Source organism: Vigna umbellata, chromosome 9 (genome assembly GCF_029865625.1).
Source record: "Vigna umbellata cultivar VRB3 chromosome 9, Vumbellata_1.0, whole genome shotgun sequence".
In the NCBI taxonomy this organism is placed as follows: domain Eukaryota; kingdom Viridiplantae; phylum Streptophyta; class Magnoliopsida; order Fabales; family Fabaceae; genus Vigna; species Vigna umbellata.
In genome coordinates this window covers 3,645,750-3,669,127 of record NC_142173.1, presented here as the reverse complement: position 1 = coordinate 3,669,127, position 23,378 = coordinate 3,645,750, and the positions used below count along the sequence as shown (strand labels likewise).

The 23,378-nt window shown below is 35.6% G+C and overlaps 2 protein-coding genes across 5 annotated transcripts in view; one reads left to right on the top strand and one right to left on the bottom strand.

Annotated features, from left to right (window-relative positions):
- The first annotated feature begins 570 nt into the window (after positions 1–570).
- On the top strand, positions 571–3,089 carry LOC124837030 (metacaspase-5-like). Its single transcript, XM_047312313.2, has 2 exons — positions 571–1,076; positions 2,011–3,089. The coding sequence occupies exons 1-2, from the start codon at positions 731–733 to the stop codon at positions 2,916–2,918; spliced, it is 1,254 nt and encodes a 417-aa protein (XP_047168269.1). The 5' UTR covers positions 571–730; the 3' UTR covers positions 2,919–3,089.
- The window catches only part of EMB1135 (RING/FYVE/PHD zinc finger superfamily protein), a 29,973-nt gene continuing 9,596 nt past the window's right edge, over positions 3,002–23,378 (bottom strand). For 2 of the 4 annotated variants that reach the window (XM_088099587.1, XM_088099588.1), the window contains exons 8-32: positions 18,929–19,061; positions 12,904–12,964; positions 12,730–12,811; positions 12,019–12,144; positions 11,770–11,913; positions 11,606–11,705; positions 11,402–11,533; positions 10,679–10,749; positions 10,431–10,603; positions 10,153–10,246; positions 9,742–9,839; positions 9,529–9,664; positions 9,314–9,420; positions 7,837–7,932; positions 7,662–7,749; positions 7,443–7,563; positions 7,212–7,323; positions 7,008–7,131; positions 6,839–6,916; positions 6,639–6,757; positions 5,487–5,540; positions 5,298–5,400; positions 4,729–4,857; positions 4,243–4,354; positions 3,002–3,446 (exon numbers count right to left, since the gene is read on the bottom strand). In XM_088099587.1, the coding sequence (XP_087955713.1) occupies positions 3,415–3,446; positions 4,243–4,354; positions 4,729–4,857; positions 5,298–5,400; positions 5,487–5,540; positions 6,639–6,757; positions 6,839–6,916; positions 7,008–7,131; positions 7,212–7,323; positions 7,443–7,563; positions 7,662–7,749; positions 7,837–7,932; positions 9,314–9,420; positions 9,529–9,664; positions 9,742–9,839; positions 10,153–10,246; positions 10,431–10,603; positions 10,679–10,749; positions 11,402–11,533; positions 11,606–11,705; positions 11,770–11,913; positions 12,019–12,144; positions 12,730–12,811; positions 12,904–12,964; positions 18,929–19,061 (2,625 nt within the window). In that variant the 3' untranslated portion in view covers positions 3,002–3,414. Of the gene's footprint in view, positions 3,447–4,242; positions 4,355–4,728; positions 4,858–5,297; positions 5,401–5,486; positions 5,541–6,638; positions 6,758–6,838; positions 6,917–7,007; positions 7,132–7,211; positions 7,324–7,442; positions 7,564–7,661; positions 7,750–7,836; positions 7,933–9,313; positions 9,421–9,528; positions 9,665–9,741; positions 9,840–10,152; positions 10,247–10,430; positions 10,604–10,678; positions 10,750–11,401; positions 11,534–11,605; positions 11,706–11,769; positions 11,914–12,018; positions 12,145–12,729; positions 12,812–12,903; positions 12,965–18,928; positions 19,062–23,378 lie in introns of those variants that run through there. The other 2 variants (XR_015782323.1, XR_015782324.1) reach the window with 2 other exon arrangements.

Sequence of the window (23,378 nt, the reverse complement as noted above, 5' to 3'; positions counted from 1 at the left end):
CCGCGGTTCGTAAACCGCGACGTATAGTGAAAAATAACCGCGGTAAAATCCCCTCGCTGCACTAGTGTAAAAACATATTCTATATATAATAACAAACTCCATATATATATATATATATATATATATATATATATAATAAAGTTTTTATATTCAACCAATAATGTCATTAAATAGAATTGAATACATTTATTTCTTAATTGTACATTTTTAATGAATTAAGTAAACAATTATTATATAAATTAATGTTATAAAAGTCTCATTATATTTTAGTAATCCATCTCTCTCATATTTTTTAAATTGAATGCAAGTTTAGAAAACTTAAAGTACATTTAAAGTGTGAACGGTTTTTATATAGTAAAAATTTATGCGTGGAGATTTAAACTAAACCTACGCATAATGAGCTCTAATAATAGTATTATTAATTTCGCTAGTCAATTTTTTCAATTTCCGACAAAAGAAAAAAAATATATTAATTTACTATTTATTATTTATTGAGTAAAACAAACAAAACAGTTTTAATGATAAAAACACTTATAGAAAATTTAAAAGATGGCTTACAAAGAGAAAAGAAAGAAATTTGTGAAAAGTTGTTTTTGTAAGAAAAAGAAAGAAAAAAACCAACACTCTTGTTTGTTTCGTCAATTCTGAGGTAAAAGAAAGTAAGAGAAAGAGACAGAGAGATTCACACACCTGCTTTCAATTTCGGCTGAAAGAGTGAGAGAAAGTTGCAATGGCGAAAAAGGCAGTATTGATCGGAATCAACTACCCGGGCACCAAGGCGGAGCTGAAAGGTTGCATAAACGACGTGTGGCGGATGCAGCAGTGCCTCGTCGAGCGTTACGGCTTCTCCGAAGACAACATCACCGTGTTGATCGACACGGACAAATCGTACACGGAGCCGACGGGGAAGAACATCCGGTCGGCGTTGACCTCGCTGGTCCGATCGGCGGAGCCCGGAGACGTGCTCTTTGTGCACTACAGCGGACACGGAACGCGTCTTCCTGCGGAAACGGGAGAGGATGATGACACTGGATTTGATGAATGCATTGTTCCTTCTGATATGAACCTCATCACTGGTTGGTCAACTTTTTGCATGTTTTAACGTTTTGCTTTTCAAACGTTTTCTAAAGTATTTTTTTCCGTGCAAAAGTAAATAAATCTCTATGTATAATCTATTAAATTTTGAAAGTTATTTTCGAAACCAAAAATAGTTAACTCTGCCGCAAGATAATTTTTCATTTTCTTATCTGCTTTCATTTTGTTTGATCTCTCTAACTTGGCCTTTGGTAGTAAATAAGAGGGGAAAAAATGAGTGAAACTGTTCTACTATTTTTTACTTTATTTTCTTTATTCATCTTCTTATTTTTCCTTTGTTTTCAATCAAACATTTTTAATTTGTTATTTTTCACAGATTTTCATATTTTTTTTTTGTTTTCATCATTTCTATTTTCCTAAAAGAGATAGCTTGTGTATTCATAAAGAAACAATCAGTACCCAAAAAGAAAATCTTAATTTATCCTTTAAAGCAACATGTTTTGCAGCTTAGACATTTTTACTGTCTTTTATTTAATTAAATGATCCATTCAAATTTTATTTTTTATATTCCTGTTTTTTTTATACATGATGAAGAGATCAGAAAAGAATAGGCGTGAAATATACTAAACATTTAGGGAACAATTATTGTAGGAACTAGTGCAGAATGATGATGATATTATTACTTTGTAAGGGGCTTGGAGTTTTTCAGAAACGAGTCAAAATTTGGACTATGTTGATCGGTTTCAAGTAAAACTGAATACCATGTGCATTTTAGTGGCAGAAACAAGCATTGAAACCCCGAGTCATGATTTTTCTCAGACCCACTTTTTTCCCGTGCCAAATCTATTATCAATTGTAGAGTAACACTGACAGGTTTTAGAAAATATCGTAGCCTATTTTTTGTTTTTTTGTAAGAATATTGTGCATTGGAACAGTTTTCCGGGAAATAATAAAGTATTTGTGTACATTTAACAGATGATGATTTCAGGGAATTTGTTGAGGGGGTCCCTAGTGATTGTAAGCTCACAATAGTATCAGATTCTTGCCATAGTGGTGGCCTAATTGACGGAGCTAAGGAGCAGATAGGAAATAGTACGAAGAGAGATGAGCAACATTCTGGTTCTGGCTTTGGTTTGTCCAGTTTTCTACGTCGTACTGCGGAGGATGCCATTGAGTCTCGTGGAATTCATATTCCTTCAGCATTGCGCCATCATAGACACAAGTATGATGATGAAACTGATGATAGGGACATTGAACTTCCACATGAGCAGTATGGCCATGTAAAAAATAGGTCATTGCCACTTTCTACTGTCATAGAGATACTGAAGCAGAAAACTGGAAAAAGTGATATCGATGTTGGGAAATTGAGACTTTCACTTTACGATATTTTTGGGGAAGATGCTAGCCCTAAAGTAAAGAAGTTCATGAAGGTTATATTGAACAAACTCCAACACGGGGATGGTGGAAGTGACAAACACGGTGGAATCTTGGGGTTGGTGGGTAGTCTTGCCCAAGAGTTTATCAAGCAAAAGCTGGATGCTAATGATAATGGATATGCAAAACCTGCCATGGAAACACAGGTAGACAGTAAGTATGAAGCGTATGCTGGATCAACAAAGCCTCGTCTTCCAGACGGTGGAATTCTGTTGAGCGGTTGTCAGACTGATCAGACCTCTGCAGATGCAAGTCCAGCCGGTAATGCTGCCAATGCTTACGGAGCTTTCAGCAATGCAATACAGGCTATAATTGAGGAGACACGTGGTGCAGTCACAAATCAAGAACTTGTTTTGAAGGCAAGAGAGAAGCTTAAGAGAGGAGGTTTCACCCAAAGACCAGGACTCTACTGCAGTGATCACCATGTTGATGGTTCTTTCGTGTGCTGATAAATTTTCATCTAGTGCAGAAAAAGGGAATAATTTATGATTGGTATGGCATGCTTGTGTATTACTATGTTTGGGACAATCAATGTTGCTCAAAAGGAATATTTACTTCAATTATGATTTCAGTAATCATTCGTGATATCTGATACAAACTAGTTCAGATTGACTGGACTATATGTGATACAACCTAGCTATCTACTGTTTCGCTTTTTCAGTGAATCATCTTTACAAATATACAAAATCGAATTACATCCCTAAATGGGTGACAAAATAATACTAAAATTGAGACTGCACAATTGTGTTGCGGGCCGAAGAGATTGAGCCTTCCCCTCAAAAAAATTCTGCGTCAATGTAGAGCCTTTTCCAAAAAAATAAAATAAAATTAATTGCTTGTCGACATTCGAAGACACCAAATATGGTAGCGCAAGCAACTGCCAAAAGGTGGTACCGAAATTCAAACTTCGCTAAAAAAAAGTTGAGCAAATCCTACTGTCACATGTCAATCATCAATTTCTTGAACCCATGCTAAATCTGTAAATGTTCAGAAAATATTCGGTTAGATTCTTCATCAAATCGACAAGAGAATGCAAGATCAAAATAGAGAGAAAATTCATCTATTATTCCTCTTTGCTACACTTATTTATACTTCTCGACGATCAGTACCACAGATGATCTTGCAAACCAACTGACATTATGTTGAAATTTTCCTTTTAACCAGCAGTCTTCCATCACAAATAACATCTAAATCAGTCAATTTCACCTAAACTTAGATCCTATGACTAGGTATCGATGTATGACTTTTCACGTTAAATCCAAGATACCTAAATTATATGCCTTGCCATAGAAAATGATCTCTCAATTTCACCAATTCATTTTCAGCACATCTGCTAACTTCTATTCATTGTACTTGATCATGCATAATTGAAAAATAATTGATTCAAAAGATCTCTCGACAAAACTATACCATCTACATGAAATACACGTTGGGATACTAATATTTTCATGTTGTTTAGCAAATAAATCCAAAACCAAGGTAAAACAGGCAAGTGCCCTAGGTTGACCCCTTGATGCAATATTCCCTTTGACATACATGTGCATATCAAGGAGGTTAACTTTTTTTCAAACAACTACATGAATGAGTCCAGGCAAAAAATAAACAGTATCCATCATGAAAAATCTACATTCTTAAACTCAGTCCAAAATTGTACCTAAGTCTAAAAAATCACTTACCCAGCACATTTACAGACAATTATATACATTTTCTATCTCAATGTAGGTACATCATGAGCGCATATTCGGAAATGTGGATGTGTTTTAGAGAGAGAACCTTGAAGCACAGTTTCCACTGCTGCATTAGGAACAAGAAGCCCAACAATACGTTGGGTGTCCACAGTAGTTTCAATGCGTACAACGCGTAACCTCCTATGGCTTAGACGGGCCTGTACAAATTTTGTTCCGCAGTTTAGTTTACTTCAAAGAAATATATTTTAAGCAATTTCTGAAAGTACTATCAATCAAAATATTATATTTAGTCACAAGTAATTGATAATGATCCAACAATTCGACAGTAAAGTCAAACTCAGTGCAAGAAATAAATTCTAACGAACCTCGAAGGTTACACCCGACAGGATATGTGTGAATAATACTATAAGAAATCATATCAACTGATATCATAATCCAACACAATCTGCTAGATATTTTACACTGCAAATCTCATCATTAAAAAATTCAACTCCAATCACCAGTTTAATTAATAGGCCTTTTTCAATAAAATGTTTTTTAGTGTGTGACAACTTCTATGCTGCAGAATTACCTGTTTTGAAAGGGCCTTTTCTACGGCTCCCCACACAGGAAGGATGAGGCCACCCAAGACATTTACTTCCTGTAGTCTTCTACCAACTGTACAAAAGTTGCCAATCTTACAATTGGGACCATGCATACACTGCCAATAAATATAAGAAGTTGCATGAGACAACAGAGTGAACAAGAGTATATAATTATTTTCCCTTCCATCTAAATGTTTTAGCAGGTTAACATGATACGTTTAACCTATTGAATGCAACGCCAGTTCAGAATACATAACAAGTTGATCTAAAGAGTAAAGTTCTTGGAGCATTTGGTTATGAATGTTTACTTTGTCCCCTTATCTTTTTCTTTTATGACTTTACGGCTAAATTGATTAGTACAGAAATAGACAGTTGAAAAGGAATGATAACTTATAAATTTATACCACCATTGTTCGTAACAAATAAATAAAATGTTAAATAAAACAGGCATCTGCTTAAACAGTCACAAGCTGTCCTCGATCAAGCGTCAAGATTTCAATACATCCATTTTTTCCCAACAGGGAAAAGTAATGAAAAGTAACTTAAAGAATTATACCTGTTTGGATGAAACTTCATATTCCTCTTCCCAACCAGACTGAGCCTTCTCTAAAGACGAAATTTTTCTATATTTACTTTTTAATTCAGACAGAGGCATCTCCCTATATATATATTTGAGAGAAATGGGGGTTAAAAATACAATTAAACTGAACAGGTCAACAAGGCCTGACTACTGAGAAACACATACCTGTTTGATTCTCCAACAGGGGGTCGAACTATTTTATACATACCCGAGGCTGAACTGAAAAATGAAAGGAAATACTGAGAAAATCAGATCATTAAGAACAATCACCACAAAAACATTAATACATTTTGATGTCTTGCTTTATGAACATATTTTTTCTATTACTAATTTCCTATTGTCCTTTATTTTTTTAATGAAAAAAGATTTTAAGCCCCAACCAAGCTACTAAAATAAATAGTAAAAGACAACTTTATCAGATACCAACTATTTTCGTATTACCATGAATGATGTTGATTTTTTTTCCAGAGTTTATCTTTCAGCTATAGAAAACCATAATGAGCTCAATACGTTATTTGACCAGTTCTCTGCATTGACTATCCAATGTAGACATTCCGTGTAAAAGTGTTTTTCATTTAAATTTTAAAAAGCAAGGCTTCAATTAAACAAACAGATTGAAACCAATTTCTCCTGCATGATATTTATAGTCATTTAACACTAACATTCCCCGTAAGAACAGTATTGAAGGTGATGTCAATATTTAGGAAATACCAAAAATTGAGACATCTACTCAAGGTTGTTAAACTCTTAGACTTTACGTAAACTCATGGAAGTCATTAAACTCGAATTATAAACTTGTAAGAGTTTACTTTTGATATAAAAATATTAAAATATTTATAAATTATAAATAATATAATAATATAATGTTATATGATACTATAAATAATTTTTAATATTTTTTATCGAAATATTATTAATATTATCAAGGTTGTTAGACTAGAGTGTTTACGTAAACTCGTAAGAACCTACTAAACTTGGATATTAAAATATTTATAAATAATATAATATTTTATTGTTATATGATTTTATAAATAACTTTTTAAATTTTTTTAGTGAAAAGAAGGAATGAAGGGGCTGATTCAAAAAACACTCAAACCCTAATCCCAGTGAGTTTTCTCCACAAATGCCCTCCAAACAAATCCCAATGAGTTTTCTCAACACATACACGATGATAGAGCCTATTTGGGTTTCCATGCGTGTGAACATAAAACAATCTCACAAGTAATATTTTGCAACCTTAACAAATATTGGAACATCGAATTAAATAAAAACTATAATTAAATTTTAAAATCTTAGATAACAAAAACTAAAATATACCTTTCAAATGCTAAAATGAAATGGCGTCTTCCCAACCACTCCCTCTTGGACTCATAGAAGCCATCATTGGTGGAACCAAGCCCATCCCTTTGCTTTTCATTCAGCATTGTAGTTGCCAACTAACACGTAAATATTAAATTACAAGTCAGAAAAAGCATAAAAAACACCATTATTCAGGTCAGGTAGAAGAGAACATGTACCTCCCATGTGATCCCACGATCTAAGATGAATGTAAACAAAACTGTTGAGGCCCCAGTCAATTGATCAACATGAACAGTCTGAATGGAAGTGAAAAAGTTTCCCGTCAATATTAGCTTTATAATAAAGTTAATATAGATAATTGTCAAAAGAAGTCAACTAGAAACTAACCTTTGGAGTCCCTTGCAATTCAATTACATTAGCTTTCAAGTCAACAATGCCGGCATCAAGGTTACCTTCAATGCGAGCATTCCGAACAAGAAGATCCAAGATACTAACAAATAACTCAAATAGCCTGTTACAGTATTATTTATTATATTGAATATAATCCCAAGACTTATAAGCATCAAGCAATTTAATTCACAAAAAACAGACCCATTCTGAATATCAGGAGGTAGTCCCAAAATCCTGTTGAGAAACCGCCCAACTTCATGCATATCTGAATCAATAATGCGACCAGATAATCTTCCAAGATCTTTACCGTTACCTACAAATATAGGAAGCATGTATTTAAATGTGGTAATGTTACGAAATGATTACAGACGAACAAATTTAATTACCAAACCAGGCAAACTAACTTCTAGAATAGAGTAATGAATGAATTACCAAGGACTGTGTCCCTTACTATTCCAACAGACACAAGAGCAGCTTTTGCTTGCACAATAAAATCATGAATTGTATCTGGTTTGTCAGATGAACATCCCGGAGGTACCACAGGCAGAGAATCCTGAAAAAAATTCGACAGTATGTATTTGAACATTCTTTTTCTTTTACACATTTCTATATATTATATATATTCCTTATTTTCCATAAAAATTATGAAACCTGCTCCATTATTCCTTTGTACATAATCATCAGAGCCCTTTTTCCATAGGCACTATCATAATTATAAGCACTTAATGAAGGTCCAGCCCTACAAACAAAAAATGTCAGGAATAACAACCAAAATGTTCATCCATGTCAGCTCATTTTAAAAAGAAAACTGATAAATTGAACATGCCTGCGGTCACCCTGAGTCAAAGCACCAAGAGATTCTAATCTTTTGGCAACAATTGATGCAAATCTTCGTTCTCCACCAAGATTTGTGAAGAGTATCCTGTACAAAATTTATGGTAATCAATGTTGTCAAACTCGAGGATCGTAAGGGAATTAGAAAGGGAATGAAAACTCATAACTCAAAGATAGTAACTCAACTCGTAAGAGTTACAAGTAGATAAAAAATTGTATTCATAAATAGGTGCATCATTAAAAATAATATGAACGATAAAAATAGCACATACAGATTTCATAAAATGGGTTCATAACAATTAAAAATAGGTTCATAAGTCGGCAAAGAGTGTTGTCTGCGATTGTTGACAACAAGATTGGTGGTTGCAGGAAACTCGTATAGCTCGTTTTGTGCAAACTGTTTTTTTTTGGTGAGGTGTGAACTAAAGGTGGACCGGGTCACTTTCTTATAAAACATGGGTTGGGTCATCTTTTTAATAAAACATGCTGCCAAACCCAAATATCACAACAAATGAAGACAAAGATGGCACACCAAGAAGATCGACACAGAGGATGATCCTCCAATCCAGCGAGCTACCTTGAGAGATCGCTCCGATCTGGCCAGCTTCTGATCTGGTCTCCATGTCAGCTCGCTTGGGGTGAAAACTCGTAGGATTATGCAAGTTTGTGAACTTAATTGCGATTTTAACAACATTGATGGTAATAGAGATTAGGTTGAACTAGTGTGGTGTGACATCTGGAGAGAGCATCATCAAAACTTAGGACTGCAACTATTTTAAGATCTGATCAGGTCTAAAGTGTCTCAATCCTAACTTTTTATAAGTTATCAGGTGACATGATAATAGTCAACTAATTCACACCAACAATAAAATTGTTTGCTCAGAAAAAAGGCAGCAAGTTTATGTCCATGAAACACTTCCATTTGAGGAAAGATATTGGCACAATAATGTAGTTTGGCTAGGATATTACACTGATGCTCAGAGAAGTAAATTGCACGTGATAGTTTACACAGTCCTGGTATAAACAAATATGGAAGCCAGATCCTTCCCAAATTAAGCTATAGCATCACTTTTAATAATATATACACGTCTTCCTAACTGCACTTCCTAATCTTTCTTTTCTCTTCTCCAAAAAGAGACTCAAACAAGGTCATTTTCCTCAAGCCACAGTTCTATATTAAATATCTAGCATATCTGAACCCATGGAGTGGAAACAATTAATGAGAGTTTGACTACTGGAGATCATAAATTGTTGAAGAAAGAACAAAATGAACACCTTGTCCAAACAATTGGAAAATACAGAAAGTGAGTTTATTCAAATAACTACGTATGTAACTTACAAAATGTCAATCTCAATTCATCCTATTTCGTCATATTTGGGATGTGATATGGTTCCAAAGGATGAACTGAACAGTTCCAAAATGAAAGCAATCAAACTGCAAAAGATGTTAATCAGTAGTGCTCAATGACCTGTACTCGGGTGCAGAAGCTTGATTTGATCGATGCGTTCTTCCAAACTGTTGAATTGCACGGTCAGCACTCCATGGAAGTTCCAGGGTCAAATGAACTCTTCTTTTCTGTTGGGAAAAGCTTAGAATGAGAGACGAATGACAGCAACTATATTCAAAGTTCAGTATACTATAAATTTCCAAGCATAATTGTTTCTATCAGAGAAGTTTTCACACCTGATTTGCAGCTCGTCTATCGGCCTGCAATGAAACGCCAGCAGATCCTGCCTCAGAGATAATAGCAACTAACTTTTTACCATCCATAAAGAGCTGCTTTTCATGCATGTTAACCATTTCCATGGTCACGTCTTTTCTAAAGAGGTACACACAGAAATTAGTAATCTATAATGTAGTGTTGCATAATGATTAGGTAGGCAAACAACAACTCACGTATTACGAGCCTGATAGGTTACACCCTTGCCTGTAGCAGCCCTCACAAGCATTCCTCTCCTTCCTGTCATTTCTGCAACTTTGTCAGGGCCTCCTAGCTGCATATTAGATGACAACAGTAGTAGCAGGAAAAAGTCAGCAGATTCAAAAGAAAAAAATAACATTAAGGAAAAGGATAGAAAAGATAGCATTCAAACAAGGCCACTCAGGAAAAAACTAGAACCTATGAGTCTTCACACGATTTGTATCACAGAGGAGTTGACTTGTATCATACAATGCGTATCGTAAATCATACAATGCGTATCGTAAATCATACAATACTTACTACAATGATTTAAACAGTTGTGTTCTGTTCACATATTGAAAAGTGTCCTTTCAAAGCAAGAATGTAAGTCGAGTACTGATCACTACCTGATCAACAATATCATCCAAAGGATTATTTGGCAGATCCAAAGACCGAATTATCTCTGATATTTTTGTCTTCCGTTCCAACGCTGCATCATACCTGAAATAATGTAAGAATATGTTCATCAATCAACACTTCCCTGGTTTCTTATATTAATTTTTCTACCACATAATTTTGGTTAACAGAAGATATTGTATCTCAATACAACCAGTTTTTTTACTAATCAGTTATTTAACTTGAAATGATAACTTTTCACCATGAAAACATCACCCAAGAATTCTACCTCTTTTGAAGTTCAGCTATGTAGGCCTGTCTTGCTTGGAGATATTCATCTGTTTTTTCCTTACACAAATGGCATGACCACTCTTCAGGAACTACATCACCAATTGGTGGCATCAAGCATGTGGAATGGACTAATTTACCGCAGCAAGAACACTGTAGCAATTTTTTCCTTTCCTGCAGGGAAATCAAGTGCTTACTGAATCTCCAGTATTGAAACAAATCAAAAACACTTAAAAGCAAGAAAACCACCTCCTCAGTAGTACAAATTTCACATATTTGAAACTCATCATCAGAGTCAGTAGATTCAACACCAGAGTCAGCTGCACCAAACCAGAGGAATCTTTATAAAAATGCACACAAGCAACACAGCAAATTAAAATGTCTTCAGGAATCATCAAATGTCAAACATTTAACTTTTTAAAAATGGATATCATGAGAATAAAAAAGATTATATTAATAACAACGATGCCTTTAACACACCATAGCCAATGAAGTGAGTCAAATGAATAAAAACATAACAAATAAATAAAATAATAATGTGTCAATGACGCTGATTCAACATCGAACAAGAGAAAAACAAAATAAAATATGGTTAATACAGTGGTCAGTGCACTTCTAGGCAGAAACAACTCGTATCATGCAAACATTGTCTGCAAATAATTTGTCACAGAACTAATGTTTAATGCAATCAAAGTTTCAAGGAGTAATTGGAAAATAGGAACTGGTATATGATTAAACTATTCTTGCAATTATTCAGTTTCTGAAATATATTCTACAAGTTTAGTTTGCGTTGGTTGAGCAAATTTCAGAGTCCAAGGCCTTCTGGTTTAAGAAAGTGTTCTCTGCTTTCAATAATAATAATAATAATAATAATACTAATGTCAAAAGTGACACCTTATTTTCACTTACGGAGGCACAAGAGAAACAAGGACAAGTGGATTTCATCAAAAAATTTGTTTCTAAGAGACTCACTATCAGATTCTTCATCACTTTCAGCATCACTAGGAGGTTGCCACTTGGCTACTTTTCTGACTCTGCCTTTTACTGAAACACCAGGAGTTGCAGAGTGCCTCTTCCTTTGGAGTTCTTTCACCCCATCTTCTCCTATTACAGAAGAACGATTAAATTCACAATATATAAATAAATGAGAATCATCTAGAAAAACAAGTCTAAAACCTGGGAGAAGTTCAGGTTTTTCTGGCAAAGGGTAATTTTCTTCCACAAATTTAAGCAGCAATTCTCGAGGTCCAGAAACAAAGTCATCAAGCTCAGAACCCTGACCAAAATAATAAACCGTGTGAGAAACTGAAATGCAATGAACAGGGTATTCAAATACACACATATTTTGTCACAGCTTCCTCTGTCCTTGCTTCTCCAGTGCTCTGAAGACCAATGACTACACATTTTTCTTGAGCTAACGCTTCCTTTGCTAATCTCAGAGCAGCAGGGACTTTAGCAGACATACATAGGTGCCTAAAGAAACGCTACAGCATTACAAGGAAAACGAACAGACAAAATAGTCAATGAGTATTAGTTAACAAACATCAGAATCCAAATACAGATTTAATCTGCCACATAAACTTCAATACCTGATGGCTTGCCCAGTATAAGCGCCATAGCTGACTAGAATTAGGTTTATCATTTAGGAAGGCACTGGCTGACAGCAATTCTACTCGTAATTCAGCCCAAAATTCAGCTGCCTTTTTATATATTTCCTAATGTTATTGTGCAAATAAGATTATAAGACAAAAATATGGAAGTCACGGGATAAATTAATGCATTGAGAGATAATATAGATAACTGTACATGTTATAATTATATGAAAAGAAAGTTGAACAATCTACAGCCAGGAAACATCTCTAGTTTCTTACAACTTCAATTCGTTTCTATTATCATACTTAAGAAAAGAAAAAGAAATTACAACGCACCAAAGAGAAAGATAAAGTACATTCCTGATTTAACATGCTTGAACAAAAATCATATCTGAAAATACACATGCATACCCGACTGTATAATGTCAGCATTTATTGATACAAATAAATATGTTTGACTTTGACAAGCACAAACCAAATGACACCCAGACCAATTGTAAGAAAAAGAAAGACCAATTATTTTAAACAATGTCACATAACTAACAAACAACCTTCTGAAACTGATTGATGGAATTCCCTTTCTTTTCTCTTATGCTTTACTGATTATTATTTTCAGATGCCAGTCAGTATTTTACCAGATAGTTTCCATTGTTTCTTCAGCAAAGAAATTACAAGTTCCGCAAATAATGGCAAATAAATTTCTTGTACCATCATTTTCTCTTCTAAAGGTGCTTCAATTACTTCAAACTCTGCACCTTCATAGCTGAGCGTCCGACATAAATACATACCCCTACAACAAGATAAATGAAGAAAAACAATTTATCTTTCTTAAGCATATACTTTCAGTAAGGTAGGTTGGTGACCACATGAAATTATTATAACCTTGCTTTCATGTCCATGGCAACTAATTCAAGAGCTCCAACACCCCCTCTGTCCAAAGCACCTGGATATATAATTTCAAATTCTTAACATCACAGACCTAGGATATGGGAACATCAAGGACAAGAAACGCAACTAGAAAGCAGAGATATAACAAATTCTTTTAACATCCTATACTATGTACTTCTAGGAAGATTAAATCAAAGAATCATAAAATATTAGTTACTGTTAAACATATTAAATTATTAGATATCTTAAATAGATATATTTATCTTTTATCTTCAGTTACTTGGTTATTATTTTTTTTTATTTTGAACTTAGTTCATATTTTCTTTATTATAAATACAATACCCTATGTGTATTTTTTTCAAAAGGGAAATTAAACTCATGCCTAGTTTTTTACTATATTCAATATGATATCTAAAGCCTATGGTTCTTTTGAAAACGTTTCGTCGGCCCTGGCCACTACAATTGTCGTCACCATCGACACAACTTCAGTTTCGACCAACAATGCCATGATTGTACTTGTCCCAGCCTAACAACTTTAACATCGTCGAAGTTCACAGTCATCGTCTTTTCCAGCCATGCATTGAGGTGTGTGCGTTGTCTTCTCTTGCTCCAATCACCATCGTTGAACTTGTCGCAACCTTTGCTCTCAGGATCTGGCCATGTTGCCTTGATTGTAGAACCTTGGAATTTTAGGATTTGTCTCTCTCATGTTCATCTATGGCTTCTTTCGCTACTGTCTCTTCTAATCTCTCTTCTGCCACTAGTGCATCTGATATATATATTATGTCAATGTGCACTTGTCTACTATAAGTTAGATAGCTCTAATTATGCAACTTGGGCATTAGACATTAAACTTTGGCTTAAGAGTTAAGGGATGTTGATCATATTACTCAAAAAAGTGTGAGGATCAACAACCTTCTAGGATCAACAACCTTCTTCTCTTAGTCCTTGGATTCTCGACTCAAGAGTCACAATCACATTATTGTAACAAATATTTGTTTTCCTCTTCATCCTCCTTGGATAATTTACCTTCTCTTACAATGCCTAATGGATCTAGGGTTTTAGCTCATGGTATTGAGATCCTTAACCTTTTTCGTTCCTTATCCATTGATAATGTCTTTTATGTCCATGGATCTCCTTTTAACTTATTATCCATCTAACCATCTTGATTGTATTATTTCTTTTACCAAACATTTTGTTTGTTTACAAGAACGGAGTTCGAGATAGAAGATTGGCACCAAATGTGAGTCTCATGGTTTTTATCATCTCCACCCTTCTACACATGGAGGCACAATTATAGAGTCTTCATCTATTTTTCATGCTCAGTTAGGTTATCTCAGTCTTACCAAATTGCAGCAGCACATTCCCAGCTTATCCAAGTTATCCAGTTTGGTGAGTCATGTCAATTAGGTAAGCATAATTATAGTTCCATTCCTTGCAGTGTCTACCAACATGTTTCGTCCCCTTTTGTCTTAGTTTACTCTAATATTTGGGAACCTAGTCGAGTTAAGTCTACTTTACGTTTTCAATATTTTGTTACTTCTATTAATGATTATTCTAGATGTACCTACTTGTTTTTAATGAAAAAAAGTTATTTTATATACTTCAATCTTTTTTCAATGAAATTAAAACTAAGTTTAGAGTGTCTATTCGAACTTTGCAAAGTGATAATGGTCACAAATATCTTTCCATTCTTTTAAACAAATTATGGCTTCTCATAACATTTTTCATCCAACTTCATGTGCTTATACACCTCAACAAAATAGGATGCCTAAGTAGAAAAGTAGACATCAATGGTTTCTCAATATTTTTGGGGTGATGTTATGGTTACTACATGTTTTCTCATTATTCATGTTGAATATAATGAAAATTATGTATGGGATTAATCTCCCTTGTGTTGAATATACACATAGGGTACTATATTTATATAGAAGAAATATGGGCTAAACCCAAAATACAAATAAAGAATAACAAAATAACTAAATATAAAAGACAAACATAAAATATAAATAATATATCTAACAATTGCATGCCCTCTTCAGTTCTAAATAATAAAATACATCATTTTACATTATTTTCTCAGGAACCTCTTCATCGCTTACCTCTAAAAGTTTTTTTGTCTACATGTTTTGTTCATAATTTTAGTCTTGGTCTAGATAAGTTATGTCCTAAATCACATTCATGTGTTTTTTTAGGATTTACTAGAACACAAAAAGGATACAAGTGTTTTTCTCCTTCTCTTAACTGCTATGTTGTTTATCCAGATGTCACCTTTAATGAGTCTCCTTTTTACTTTAGACGTCATTCTTCTTCTGATATGTCTTCATCTAATGCAATCAATATTCCTAGTACAATCAATATTTTTGTTATTTGTGGTCCTCCATATGTGCCTTGTCCACCACCACCACAACCATCGGATACTTCTTCACTACCACTTCAGGTTTATAGTCATAAACATCATTCTCAACAACCACCAATTCCAATGCCAACTACTTTTTCATCTCTGACTCTGACAACTAAGTCTAATCTTCCAATTATCGTTTGAAAAGGTATTTGTTATACCTGTAATCCCTCTCCACATTATATTGCTTCGAGTTATCATAAGTTATCTTCACCTTTTCATACCTACCTATTTGTCAGTGATGTCTTAGTTCATCCTAGTTGGCGTCAAGCCATGCTAGATGAACTAAGTACTCTTCAAAATAGTGGAACTTGAGAGTCTGTCCCATTATCGTCCAGGAAATATATTATTGGTTACAAGTGGGTTCTTGCTATCAAAGTTGGTCTTAATGGTACTATTGATCACCTCAAAACTCGTCTTGTACCCCAAGGTCACAAATTTTTGGGTTAGATTATGGTGAGATCTTTTCTCTAGTGGCAAAGATGGTTTTTCTTCGTTTATTTATAATCATGACTGCTCTTCAACAATGTCCTCTTTATCACTTATGTCAAAAATGTGTTCCTCAATGGAGATTTGCAAGAAGAGATTTATATGAGGCAACCTACAAGATTTGTTGTTCAAAGAGGGTCTTCTGGTTGGTATGTCGTCTTCACAAATCCTTATATGGCCTAAATCAAGGCCTAGTTTGGAAAATTTAGCAACATTGTTCAACGTCAGATGCTGATTAGGCAGGATCTCCTTCTGATAGAAGGTCTGCATTTGAATATTGTGTCTCCATTAGTGGTAACTTGATCTCTTGGAGAAGCAAGAAAAAAAGTGGTGTCAAGATCTAGTGCAAAAGCATAATATAGAGCTATGGCCCCAACCACTTTTGAGCTTGTTTGGCTTAAACAATTGCTTAAGAAGTTACAATTTGGAGATGTTACTCAAATGACACTTATATGTGATAATCCGGCTACCATTCATATTAGTTCTAATCCTATCTTTCATGAAAGGACCAAACACATTGAAATTGACTGTATATTCATTCGAGAGAAGATTGTACCCAATGATATTTTCACTACGTTTTTACAGGAACCAATAATTAATTATATTTGTAACAAGCTTGATAAATAAGATTTGTATGCACCAATTTGAGGGGAAGTATTAGGTATATTAGATATCTTAGAAAGATATCTTATTTTTATATTTTACTTGAAGAGTTGAGAGAAGATGAAAAGTCTTATTTTTTACTAAGAAAAGTCTTATTTTTTACTAAGAAAACCTGATACAACTTACTACTGTATTTATAGGAGACAGTAGTTCTGAAAAGTAAAAGGGCGGGAAGCCCCTAAAAACACCCTAACAGAAATATTAATAATAATAAAGACATTATACTTCAACACTCCCCCTCAAGCTGGAGCACATAGATCATATGCACCAAGCTTGGAACATATAAATTGAATTCTACGCTCCCTTAGAGATTTGGTCAGAATGTTTGCGAGTTGTTCATTAGAGTTGACAAACTTAGTAACAAGATCCTTTGCAATAACTTCTCTCTAAAAAAATGACAATCAATCTTTGTGTTTTGTTCTTTCATGAAACACTGGATTGGAGGCAATGTGAAGGGCGGCTTGATTGTCATAGTACAACTTCATCTGCTCATTTTCACAAAATTTCAACTCTTCAAGGAGTTGTCTAATCCACACAAGTTCACATGTAGTTAGAGCCATAGATCAATACTCAACTTCAGCACTAGATCGAGCAACAACACTTTGTTTCTTACTTTTTCAAGATACAAGGTTCCTCCAAGTAGAACAGAGTATCTGTGGTAGATCTTCTGTCAATTGGACAACCAGCCCAATTTGCATCACAATATTCCTCAACTCGAGTGCTTCCCTTGTCCTCATACAACAATCCTTGTCCTGGTTTCCCTTTTACATATCTGAGAATGAGAATCACAGCATTCCAATGATCAACATGTGTATTTTGCATAAATTGACTAACAACTCCCACTGGATAAGAAAGATCAAGTCTTGTTATGGTAAGATAGATAAGTTTTCCAACAAGCCTTCTATATCTCTCTGGGTCTTAGAAAAGTTCACCTTCGTCTTTCATTAACTATTGATTTGAGTCCATAGGACTATCAATGGGCTTGCAATTTGTCAAGCCTGTTTCCTCCAAAATATCAAGAGCATATTTTCTTTGTGAAATGATGACACGTTCCTTTGACTGTGCCACTTCAATACCAAGGAAATATTTTAGCTGACCCAGATCTTTGGTCTGAAAGTGGTTGAACAAATGATTATTTAATTGAGCAATTCTAGTGACGTCATTTCCTGTAATGACAATATCATCAACATAAACCATAAGATAAACACATTTATCAGGAGAAGAGTGACTATAAAATACTGAATGATTCGTCTCACATCGTTTCAATCCAAAATTCTGCACAACCCAACTAAATTTACCAAACCAAACTCGAGGTGATCGCTTCAAGCCACAGAGGGAACGATGTAATGATAAGGGGTAGCAGATAAAGTGGAATTAGTTTTAGTAGAAGAGGCCATTTTAGAACTGTGAGAAGAAATGGAACTTAGGGTTTCAAAAACGTGAGGGAGGAAACCCTAGGTATGAGCCCAAGCCAACGAAACAGAGAAATAAGAACCAAAACACACTCAACAAGCCCCGGCAAGACGATCTACAGTAACACGGTGTAACTACGATAGCGGGAAGGTGGCGCGTGTGGAACACGCGACTGAGACTTGCCGGAAAGAAGCGGCGCATGCTCGTGTGGAGGCTTCAGAGGACGGGACCACTAGGGTTGAGTTGTGCTTCTCAAGGCGCACCTAACCCTTGACTTCGCTGGAGAAAGCGACGTTTGGCAGCGGCGGTGACGGCAACAGCGAACAACGGCAGCGGCGAGGGACAGCGGAGCGAATGGCAGAAATGACAGAGGCGATGCCGCCGACGATAGACGAGGAAGAAACAAAGGTTTGGCTCTTGATACCAACTTGAAGAGTTGAGAGAAGATGAAAAGCCTTATTTTTTACTAAGAAAACCTGATACAACTTACTATTGTATTTATAGGAGACAGTAGTTCTGAAAAGTAAAAGGGCAGGAAGCCCCTATTAAAACCCTAACATAAATATTAATAATAATAAAGACATTATACTTCAACAATTTTATTTTCGATTACTTTATTATTTTTTATTTATATTTTGGGTTTAGCAGATATATCTTTTATAAAATATAATATCCTATGTGTATTTTCTACACAAGGGAGATTAATCATATACATAGTTTTTCACTATATTCAATACCATCGTAAATGCTTACCAATCATGAAATATTATTCATGAATTATTGTAAAGTAACAATATAAGTGAAAAAAAATGGCCACAAACAAACAGAAGAATGTATATCATAATAAAGACTTCATCAACTAGACAAATATAATATACCTCCAAAAAGTGCAGCAGCAAGTATTTGAAAGGGAAAAAAAGGTTCATGAGTGGATTTATCAAAAACATTATTTGAGTAAAAGAAATAGAACAGCATATTCAAAAGAAAAAAAAAATGAACATTAATAGTTAAATTGTATTTAAAAAATTAGGAAAAGAATAGACGAGAAACTACCTAGAAATTCACGAAAATCTAAGAAGGATGTCCCATCTCCCCAAAGACCAAGTCGAACCATATAACCCAGATTGCGAGGTTCAGAAGCTCCAGTTGCTGAGCAATAAACAACACGAGCTTCAGGGAGTCGCTCCTGGGAAATTAAACTGCAATAACTCAGATACCACATCCTGTGCCCACTATTTCAATGATACATTAATGCAGATAAAATAGGAGAGATCGACGTCAGAGGGGGTAAATGGTATATGCAGACATGCCCTCTTAGAAAAAGCACTTTAAACATAATTCAACCTCATAAAATTGAATTACAAAGTAGGAGAGATTCCAGTCAATATGGAATCTCCAACAAATCAAAACCATTATTACAAGGACATTTGCCATGCTTCATAGATGGTACAAATCAGATACACACAGTATGATGGGACTTTCCGCCACATAAGGTACCAAGGAGTAGACTAAGCTCATAAATTAGGATCAGAATTCTCTAGAATTGTGTCACTACTCATAAATTTCATTATATACTATTATATCAGCACCCGGACCTGGAAAACAACCGTTCACTTAAACCTTCATACTTGTCCAAAAGCCAGAACTGAAGTTTGCATGACCAATTTCAAATTATTGGCTCACCCCATTAAAAAACAAAAAGTCATATTTGCCATGGAAAGAGAAAAAAAAAGACTCAATGCATTTTGGATAGTAGGCCTTAAGGTGTTATTTTGTATCAATTCAATACCTCCTTCCATCTTTGTTCTTCTTGCAGTAGTGGCATTGCACCACTTATTTCTGACAAAAATTCAAATACAGCACAACACAAGCTTCAAAACTTTGCGAATGTTAGGATATTTATCCTATTTTATCATCATTATAGTGTGTCAAGGGTTACCCTATTTATCATGATTATATTGTGTCTAGGATTACCCTATTTATCATGATTATATTGTGTCTAGGGTTACCCTATTTATCATGTACTTGTGTATCAATTTATTCTTATAAATAGAAGATTGTGAGAGGAATCAATTAAGCCCTGTAGAATTATTTTACAGTTTCAATCTTAAGTTGGTATCAGAGCGGGTCGATCCCGCTCTGGTTTCTGTCTCGTAATATATATCTGTCCGGCGCCACAATTCTTCGTCGCCGGCCACCGTCCGGCCATGTCGCCGCAGGCCACCGTCGTCCATCACTGTCACAGTTTCCTTCGTCTAAACCCTTAGGGTTTTCTTGTTCCTCGCTAGTACTATTCGTCTTCTTCAAAAATGGCGTCTGGCAGTACTCTTTCCTTCTCCGGAAGTCCATCAATTACCTCCGAGAAGCTAAATGGAAAAAATTATCTATCATGGTCTGCTGCCGTTGAAATGTGGTTCCTTGGCCAAGGGCATTATGACCACCTTGAGCGAGATGGAAGCCATGTGCCTACTAAAAAAGCTGATCAATGGAAACAAGCAGATTTCCAGTTGTGTGCCCTGTTATGGCAATCAGTGGAACCCAAACTTCTTGTATCTTTGAGGACGTGGCACTAGAGAAGGAGGACGAGGAGGTCGGGGACGTCCTCAATGGACATACTGTAAAAGGATGGGTCATACTCAAGAGAATTGCTACTCCTCACATGGTTTCCCTTCCAAAACCACCAATATTTCAAAGACTGAAACTTCCACTCCTATGTTTTCTGAGGATGAATATCAAGAGTATTTAAGGTTAAAATCTAACAGCTTGGCACAACCATCTCAATCTCCCAATATATCAACAGCCTGCGTTTCTCAATCTATGAAAGGTCAAAATTCATGGGTAATTGACTCAGGTGTTTCTGATCACATTTCTGGTGATACCTCTTTGTTCTCATTTCCTTTCGAGAAAAACCTCATTTCATAACCCTTGCAAATGGATCTAAAACTTCTTCCAAAGGAGTCGGTCATGTTTCTTTATCTCCCTTCCTCAATCTCCACTCATTCCTTTTTGTCCCTAATTGTCCTTTTAATTTAATTTCCTTAAGCCAGTTGACTAAAATGTTAAATTTTTCAATAACCTTTGATCATAAATCTTTTGTTATACAGGAGCCTGGTTCGGGGAGACAGATTGGAGGAGTATATGAAGCTGGCGGACTATACCATTTTGGATCTCGTCCAAGGGTGTCCTGTGTTGCTGCTCCTAATCCTAAAGTGCTACATGATCGACTTGGCCATCCTCATTTGTCCAAATTAAAAAAGATGTGTCCTGAACTTAGTGGTCTCCAAACCTTAGAATGTGAGTCATGTCAATTAGGAAAACATGTTAGATCTTCTTTCCTAAAAGGTTTCAATCAATATGTAATTCTAGTTTTTCCATCATTCATTCTGATATATGGGGACCTAGTCGTATCTCCTCCTTTGGTTTTAGATATTTTGTTACCTTTATTGATGAATATTCAAGATGTACTTGGGTTTATCTTATGAAAAATCGTTCTGAATTGTTAGCTATCTTTACATCCTTTTTTAATGAAATCAAGAATCAATTTGGTCAAGTAATCAAAATACTAAGAAGTGATAATGCAAAAGAGTATTTCTCATCCTCCTTTTCTGCCATCTTGAGTTCCCATGGTATCTTACATCAGTCTACTTGTCCTATACACCACAGCAAAATGGTATAGTAGAACGAAAAAATAGACACTTGGTTGAAACTGCTCGTACTCTTTTGCTTGGTGCCCATATTCCTGTCCATCACTGGAGGATGCCATCTTAACTGCATGTTATCTTATTAAAAGGATGCCCTCCTCCTCTCTTGATAATAAAGTCCCTTTCTCCATTTTGTTTCCTAATGATCCTCTCTTTCATACATCTCCCCGAGTGTTTGGGTGTGTATGTTTTGTTCATGACATGGCTCCAAGTCTAGACAAACTCTCCGCTCGCGCTCTCAAATGTGTCTTCTTAGGCTATTCTCGACTTCAAAAAGGATATCGGTGTTATTCTCCTGAAACTAAGAAGTATGACATGTTTGCCAATGTCACATTCTTTGAACAGACTCCTTACTTCTCTCCATCTGTTCAGGATGTTTCTATCCTCCAACAGGTCCTTCCTATTCCAATGGCTGAGTCAAATAGCTCCACTATCTTTGTCATTCCAAGTCTTGATCACAATCCTTCTACACCTGTTTCTCCACATACTGAGATCATACCACATAGGGCCCCAATGGATAGTCCACCTCCCCAAGACAATGGTGAATCTCCTACTTCAGATTCTTCTCCCTCGTCACCTCCTCCCACGCCTCCTGGTGCAAATGATTGCTTATTGCACTCAGAAAAGGTACTCGTTCAACTCGAAACCCCCATCCCATTTATAATTTTCTGAGATCATACCACATAGGGCCCCAATGGATAGTCCACCTCCCCAAGACAATGGTGAATCTCCTACTTCAGATTCTTCTCCCTCGTCACCTCCTCCCACGCCTCCTGGTGCAAATGATTGCTTATTGCCCTCAGAAAAGGTACTCGTTCAACTCGAAACCCCCATCCCATTTATAATTTTCTAAGCTATCATCGATTGTCGCCCTCCTATTTTTCTCTTTTATCCTCAGTGTCCTATGTTGTTATACCCAAGAATGTGAAAGAAGCACTTGAACATCCTGGATGGCAACAAGCTATGATTGCAAAAATGCAGGCTCTTGACCACAGCAATACTTGGGAGCTGGTGCCCCTTCTCCCAGGAAAAAAGGCGATTGGTTGTCGATGGGTGTATGTAGTTAAAGTTGGCCCTGATGGTGAAATTGATCGGCTCAAAGCTCGGCTTGTTGCAAAAGGTTACACTCAGGTTTATGGTCTTGATTATTGTGACACTTTCTCTCCTGTAGCTAAGATGACTACTATTCGTCTCTTCTTTGCCATGGCAGCCATTCGTCACTGGTCACTTCATCAATTGGATATCAAGAATGCCTTCCTACATGGTGATCTTGAGGAAGAAGTTTATATGGAGCAACCTCCTAGGTTTGTTGCTCAGGGGGAGTCTGGTATGGTATGCAAATTGCATCGATCTCTATATGGCCTCAAGCAATCCCCACATGCTTGGTTTGGAAAGTTTAGCTCCATTGTTCAAAAATTTGGGCTAAAACGCAGTGAAGCAGACCATTCAATTTTTTATTGTCATTCTTCTCTCCGGAAATGTGTTTACTTAATAGTATATGTTGATGATATTATCATTACAGGAAATGATGTTGTTGGAATATCTCAACTAAAAGAGTACTTGAGTAGACATTTTCAAACCAAGGATCTTGGAAGTCTCAAATACTTCTTAGGCATTGAAGTAGCGCAATCAAAAGATGGAATTGTAATCTCCCAAAGGAAGTATGCTCTTGATACATTACAAGAAACAGGCATGATTGATTGTAGACCGATAGACAGTCCCATGGACCCAAACCAGAAATTAAGGACAGAAGAAGGTGAATTATTCTCCGATCCAGAGAGGTATAGGAGTTTGGTTGGAAA